The sequence below is a fragment of the Tursiops truncatus genome, chromosome 16, assembly GCF_011762595.2.
Source record: "Tursiops truncatus isolate mTurTru1 chromosome 16, mTurTru1.mat.Y, whole genome shotgun sequence".
NCBI lineage: Eukaryota > Metazoa > Chordata > Mammalia > Artiodactyla > Delphinidae > Tursiops > Tursiops truncatus.
In genome coordinates, this window is record NC_047049.1 from 9,098,871 (window position 1) to 9,106,273 (window position 7,403).

Here is a 7,403-nt window from a genome sequence, read left to right on the forward strand (position 1 = left end):
AAATTAAGCCTTACCATCACTATTTATTCACTTGAAATATAAGCTCATGGAAAGTCTGATTTCTCAATCCAAGGCACGGAACGGCGTCCAGGATCACACAACTCCAAATGCACTCAGGATCCAGCCCTGCAGTCCCGAGGCCGTCGGCCGTCTGACCACAGTTAGCTCATGGTCCCCGCCATAATCACTTACTGAATGCAGTTATTTTAAGTGCTAATGCAATCTATTTACAGCTCCTCCGGATGGAACGGAGTTACTCAGACGCTTGGCTTCTATACACTTGGCTTACTAATTTTCTGAAACCTTAATATTTTAACTCTTTAGCAAAACCAACTGAGAACAAAAGAAGATAACCAACCAGAGTGAGCAAAGCCTTATAAACTATTCAAAAGGCATCTAAGCCCGTGGTGGTTCCTCGCCAGGAATGCAGGGCCGGCCCGCACCTTCAGAAGCCCTCCCTTGTCAGGCCTGGGGTGAGACCAGGACGAGGAGTTCCTGGGCTCGGGGCTGCTGGGGTTTTTTTGGGTGGGGCGGGTCGCTTTCCTGGAGAGTGTACTAGGAGGAGAAAAGGACTAGACTTCTGATGCTTGAGGAGTCTTTTTCAGGCCTCTTTTCTGGCTTCCTGTCCTTTTTTTGGCAGAAATCTGCTACACATCCTGGCTAGTTTTTTGCAGCGTCTGGGAATCCGGAGGAGCCTTTCTCTGCCCAAGAGCAGTCTGGGGCCTGGGGCTCTGGTTTGGATGGATCTCTGCTACAGCTGCTTCTGCTTTTTGGCTTTTTTTCCAGCAAGGGCTGCCTTCATGGCAACTGGGGGCAACCATGTCCTCAGACTCCTGTGCCTGCGGAGCGAGCACTGTGACGTGGCCTTTGTTTCTGTTTCAGCTCAAGGCCATGGCCATCTGGAGCTCTGTTTATTCCAGCTATTAGCTTCGGCTTAGCTGGGGTTGGCTTATAATCCCGGTTTCTCTGTCAACAGCACAGAGTGCTTATGAATGGGCTGTGGACCAGATGCACGGGTTCAAGTCCTGGGCAAGGTACTGTTCTGTGACTCTGTCTCCCAGCTGTAACCTGGGGAGGATTACAGCACGCCCCTTATAGGGTTGCTAGGAGGATCGAATGGGTTAACGCAGGCCTGGCACAGAATAAGCACGAAGTATATGTTAGCCCTTATTATCAGACTATTAGTAATTGCAATTCCTTTCTTTTTTCGTAATCCCCTGACCAGTATAGAGTTTTTGCTTGAAGCTAATCCAAACTGCCCCTGGTGGAAGACGACAGCTCTTTTGATCTCTGGTATAACTGGACACTTTCCCATCCAAACCCTGACAGCAGCATTGATTTCTGAATAGATGATTTGCCTTCACTTCCAGAACCATGATTAGAGACCCCCTCTGGAGTCTTTGTGAAACAGCTTACAAATAAAAGTGCTTTCTTTCGAATGGTGGCTCATTCCGCCATCCAAAGATCCACTGTGGCTCCCAAACGCTGCGCGCCAGCCTGTCCTACCTCCCTTGCCCTCGCTCTCCGCTCCAGACAAACCCTCTTCGCGATCTCGTGAATCGGGGAGCCGATCCTTCCCCTCGTCCTCGCACGCTCGCTCCAACTCCAGGCCTCCCGTACGACAGCGCCTCCTCCAAAAGGCCTCGCAGGGGCACTCCAGCTAACAGTGCTCCTGCCAAGGCTCACAGCTGGAGCAGGCGGCCAACGCACAGCATTTAACAATGACGTCAGGTGACCTGCTTGTGGGCAGGGCTTCAACTGAATGAAGTCTTGGCTCCCAGGCTCCTGTCCTCAGAGGTACCTCCAGGAAGTCAAGGGCGGAATGCTAGATGGGGGGAGAAGGGCGGCAAAAGTGAAACCTTCCGTTGAGGAAAGACTGGGTTATCGTGTATCTCCAGCACTTCTGGTTTCTTCCTTCGTTCATTTATTCATTCAACATCCCCTCACGCATCTGCCAGGTGCCTCCTATGTGCCAGGCAGACACACACACACACACACACACACACACACACACACACACACACACACACACACACACAGTGCCGGATGCACCGTAGAGCTCAGTAAATATTTGCAGAAAGAAAGGACAGAGGAGAACAGCTCTGCACCCTCTGTCTCTCCCTCCTTTCTGGGCCACCACGCTCATCCTTCCGTGGCTGTCCCCTCGCTGGTTCTCCTGGGAGCCCGCTGTGGGCCTGACAGCCAGTGGGAGAGGACCTGTTTCCCTCCACACACACGGTGACTATTAATGACCTGAAACTTACTCAGTGACTCCACCTTACTGGCAGTAAATTCGGTGCTTGAATACTGCCAGTTACTCAGGACCCTGTGCAGCTCGACTACAAACAGTAACAGCTAGCTTGTTTTTGACAAAAACACACAACGTGCTTTTTTTATAGTCATCACCTCACACCCAAACTACTGATTGCACTAGCCCGAACTCCGTGCCCTGGCGTGTTTGGCATTCTACTGCTAGCTTTGTCCTACCCAGGTATTTTTGGTTATTGTTTGGTTTTTTTGTCTTGAGCTGCCCTGGCTCAAGAACATCTGAGAACACTTTGGCCCTGGGGCTCTGCACCACCAGCCTGGGTCACCCCTGATGCCCCCCACCCCAAGCAGCCCCAGCCACACCAATCTGTTCACCAAGCAATACCTGGCTCAGCCTGACCCCCGCACTCCACGTGGGATGCACTTCGGGCCCTCCCCAAACTTCCTTTACCCAGCCTGACCTCCCTTCCCCAGGCTTGGGGCTAAACACTGGGCTGCTTCTGAGTAAGGCTGTCCGGGTTCAAATTCCAGCTGAGTGGCCTTGGGCAAGTAGTTCCACCTCAGTTCCCCCACCTGTAAAATGGGAATGACAGCAAAGGCTCCCTCCTCTCGAGGCTGTGAAGGCCGAGTGCAGTCACACGTGTAACACACCAGGCACACGGACTGGGGCACAGAGTGGGCACTCAATACGCACGCGTTGTCATGCCCATACCTCAGACTCAGCAGGTTCACTTCTCTCGGGAATATCGCTCCTCCACCCTCTAATCAGGCTGTTTCCTGAGCGCGGAGGCTGGCTCCCTGCTCCCGTGCTGGCAGAACACACAATCTCCGTTTCACCTACACTGCTGTGGCACCTTCCTCTCTGTGTCGGCCAACCTGTGCCAGGCCCTAGTGCTGGACGGTTTTCCTACAAAGAAAACCTAGAGCAGCCCCTTGCGCTGGGCTCCCCTCTTTCCCTTTCCACGCACTGCCCGCGGCGAAGAGGCACCGTGTGGCTGCAACAAAGTGCACTGCCAAGCAGAGCTGGCCCGTCCCCACACCGCTGGATTGGCCGGAGCTGAACTCCGTATTGTTTTTCCACATGGTCTCTCTGACTGGAGACGAGAAGCATCCCTCTGGAAGGTCCCGCGAGAGAGTTAGACGATTGCTCCACCCTTTGCCCCATCACCATCACCTCCCCTGCCAGGATGGGTCTCGCTGATAGAGAAAAGATGCTTAAGGAAGGAGAGGATATCCTTCTCCCTCATCCCTAACCCTCTCCCCTCACCCCTGAGTCTGCATATTTTGTGATCCAAAACTACATTCAGCTTGTTCAAAAAGAACCACTTTCATTTTTGTAGGGTTGGCTCAAAACACGGGAAGCAAGGCGGCAGCAACGCCGCTGCACCGCCTAAACTGGTGCCTGGCCAGGGCGGCGAGTGGGGGGGGAGGGGGCGGGGAGGTCACCTAGGGAAACTGGGGAGCCTGACGGGCAACACCGTCCCTTTCAAATAAAAAGGCAATGTTTTCAACGACAGTATCCGAAATAAAAATGAATGCATGGTTAATTTTAAAGGGCGGGGGGGGGGGGGCAGATGCAGAGAAAGAAGGGAAAGCTACGGAAATTAGACCCGGTCCCAAAGCCTCAGACTCACGCAGCACACGGCACTTTTTTCAGCCCCGAACTTCTCAACTCTCTTTATGCCCACATTCCTGTCTTGTTTGTCCCCCAGGCCCTGGTGCGGTGCGGCTCCCCGCGGGGCACCCAGCAGCCGGCCAGCGGGCGGGATGCCCCGTCACCCTGGCTCCGGGCTTCTGGACAGAGCACGTCCAGGACCCGCCGCGCGCGGAACAGACCCTGGGCTAGGCGCAAAGCTCGGTTCCGACAGAGCCCGCGCAACGCTGCCCCCGCCGGGGCGGGTGCCCGCCTCTCCCGGCCAGTGGGCGCCCGGAATACCCCGCTAAGCTTCGCTGCCCCTCTGCCGGCCCGTCCGTCCCGCGGGGGCAGGTCGGGGCCGGGAGGCGGAGAGCGGGGAGCTCCCCGAAGCGCAGGTACCTTGGCCGCAGGCGCCGCGCTGCAGGACGATGACCGGCGGCCGGTGCAGCCTCTCAGAGCGGCGGCTGGCGGCGCGCAGCCGGCACAGGTTGGCGTAGGTGGTGGCGTCGCTGCCGCACACCGGCTCGCTGCTGGTGCACACGCAGAGGCCTGCCTGCGCGCGCCGCCGCACCGTGGCCGAGGCGGGCACGCCGAAGGGCACCACGCACTGCAGCCCTTCGCCGCACGGGCCCTCCTGCAGGCCGCACTCGGCCCCCTCGGGCGCGCCGCACACCTCGCAGCAGCCGCACGCGTCGCGGACGCGGCCGCCCTCGCAGTGTGCCGGCGGCGGAGCGCAGCGCGCGGGCTCGCAGCGCTCAGGACACCCGGCTGCGCCTGGCGCCGCGAGCAGCAGCAGCAGCAGCAGCAGCGGCGGGAAGAACGGGGCGCGCGGGGGCTGCATGGCGGCTCCGACGGCGGCGGCCGGTTGAGCGAGGGCAGGAGTGCGGCGCCGGGGAGAGAGCGGGAGGGACTCGGGGCCAGCGGGCGCGAGCGCGCGCGGCCGCGCGGCCCAGCCCATTGGCCTCGCGGCGGTGACGAGCTGCCTTGGGGACGGGCACTGCGCCCGGGAGGGGGGCCGGCCGGATGGCGGGAGGGCGGGCGGGCTGCTGGACCGGGGACCGCCCGCGGCGGGGGCAGGGCGGGCGCGCCGGGGCACGGCGGGGCTCGTGGGCGCGGGCGGGGCGGCTCGCGGGTGGGCCCGCCGGCTCGCGGGGCTTCGTTTCCCGGTCTCCGCTTCCCATGTATCCGCCTCTTGCGGCTTCCCTCGCCGCGATTCGCGACCTTAAAACTAAAAAGAGGCTCTGCACGGGGGAACCTGCGGTTGGCCGGCGCGCGAGCGCCCGGGAAAGTTCCCGCAAATTGCAGAGTTGGGGACCCGCCCGGCCTCGGGAGGGGCCGTTGCCCAGACCCCGGGCGGTGGCACCGCCTGCCCCGGTCACGCGCTCTAGAGGAGGAGGACGAGCACCACTCTGGTGGAACTGACCCCTGTGCTCGGCACGCGCGACCGGAACCGTGGACCCTGTGCAGCCCTACGAAGAAGGCGGGGCTCGCGGGGCTGGCAGAAAGCCAGCGCCCAGATCCACGGTTAAGTGAAAAAAGCAAAGCGCATAAGTAATTAGAATATAATCGTTCGAGTCAGATTCTTTTCAAAAGTTGTTATGGGCAGGATGCGTGCTTGTACGTGCACAGAATAGCTCCTGAAGGAGAAGCGAGAAGCTGCGAACGCGCGGGGTGGGGGGAGTCTTGGGTGGGAGAGAGGCTTTGTACTGTTTGAATTTTTCACCACATGCGTGATTCTCTCAAAACGTTGTTATTAAATAAAAGAGCTCGCCTTTGATCTTCCACTTGAGAGTCTTCGGTGAGCCATTTGGGACAGACGCCAGTCTAGGCGTCGTCAGGAGGAGCAGGGACGACCCTGAGGTGGGTCTCCGTGCCCTGGCGGTGCCAGGCCGGCAGGTGGGCAGAGCTTGAGCCGGAGGACCCTGTAAGAGGCGGCCTCACGCAGCCCTGGGCCCGGCCAGCCGGGCAGAGGCTCCCAAGGGCGGGTGGGCACGGGCCTGAGATGACCGGCCTTAGGGGGCTTAGCGACTTTTCACTATTCTTCTGTGTTTGGGTTGTTCCCTTGGGCACGCGGTACTTTTCCAACAAAAATAGTTTAAACGTAAAATCCAAATATGTGTAACCTCCGCTCCAAGCACCTCCCAAATGTGAGACATGTTAGCGTCCAGCGTCCAGAGGGGTCCCTGGGACCAAGAGCCCGGAAGCAGGAGGTCCAGGAACCCGGGGCATGACAAAGATGTCTTGGTCTCCAGCCTGTGTCCCTAGACCCCATGGCAGTATTTCCTAAAACCAGAACATCCTTCTTGTGGGAAGGGAGGCCTTCACTCAGAATTCACTCAGCCCTGTATACCAAAGGAGGGTGATACCTCTGCTGATTAGAGGCCCTGAGTGCCTGGCTGGCTGTGATTACCCAGAAAGGGGTTGGGCGGGGTGCAGGAGAGGAATAATTAGCAAAGTCCATCAGGAAATAAAAAGACTCTCCCCACTGCAGGCCAGTGAGCAGATGAGATAGACAGGGCCTGCGGTGGTGGATAAATTGGTGAAAACTCCTTTTCATCCAATACTTGTATTTTACAGATGAGAAAACTGAAGGCCAGAAAGGGTAAGTGACTCCCCAGGTCACACCACAAGTTAAGAGTGATGGAGCCAGAGCACCTTCTAAACGGTCTGTGCCTGCAAGTTCCCATCCTCCACCCTCCAGCCAAGTGACCAGACTGCAGAGTGAACTAGATGATTCAAAACAGAACATGACCACAACTTATCCGAGCTCCCTTCTTGTCAGAGAATAAGTCTCTGAGGGTCCCACTGGGTCCCCATCACGCTCGCACCCCGTTCTCCACTCCGTTCCCCTACCACACACACTTTGCTCCCCCAGAGTTGAATAACTTGCATTTTCTGGAACATAACCTTCCTGTTGAAGGTTTCTCTGCCTTTGCTCGTGCTCTCCTCTCTACCTGAAGCGCCCTTCCTCCCCTCCAGTGTGAGTTAGTGTGACCTAGTGAAGCAGGCAGGAGCCATGTCATCTGATGGGCTTGGATTCAAAATCCCACTTCTAGCCCTTAATTCTGTGCTTTCTGGAAATCGCTTAAGGACCTCAGGGACCTTCACCAGGAAAATGGCCGTGACAACGGGTCTCCCTGGGGTAACTAACCTAAGAGTGTTTTTGGCAATGGAACCACTCCTGTGATGGTTCACAACCTAGAAGAGGTGTTTGTGACTGTGATGATCGGAAATGCAAGCCACATAGGCCACAGGGCTGTACTACTAGGGAAGGAAGAAAGCACCTCCCTGCTGTTGGAAGCCATGCTGGTGGTTTCCTCAGGAGGAGTCAACTGAGGGAGGAATGGAAGACCGAGCAGAACCTGAGAAGCAGAATTGGAAATGCCCAAGGTTTTAGAAAGACCATGATTGCATCACGATCACCCCCCTGCTCTGAGGATAACGCGGATCGCCAAGGGGACAGCTTGATCCAGGGGCCCCAACAAGTCCACGGACTCTG

The 7,403-nt window shown here is 57.5% G+C and overlaps 1 protein-coding gene across 1 annotated transcript in view; it reads right to left on the reverse strand.

Moving 5' to 3' along the window:
* The window catches only part of HTRA1 (HtrA serine peptidase 1), a 57,579-nt gene extending 52,702 nt beyond the window's left edge, over window positions 1-4,877 (reverse strand). The window contains exon 1 of the mRNA XM_019940169.3: window positions 4,304-4,877. Coding sequence (XP_019795728.2) covers window positions 4,304-4,862 — 559 coding nt within the window. The 5' untranslated portion in view covers window positions 4,863-4,877. The remainder of the gene's footprint in view (window positions 1-4,303) is intronic.
* Window positions 4,878-7,403: the final 2,526 nt, after the last annotated feature.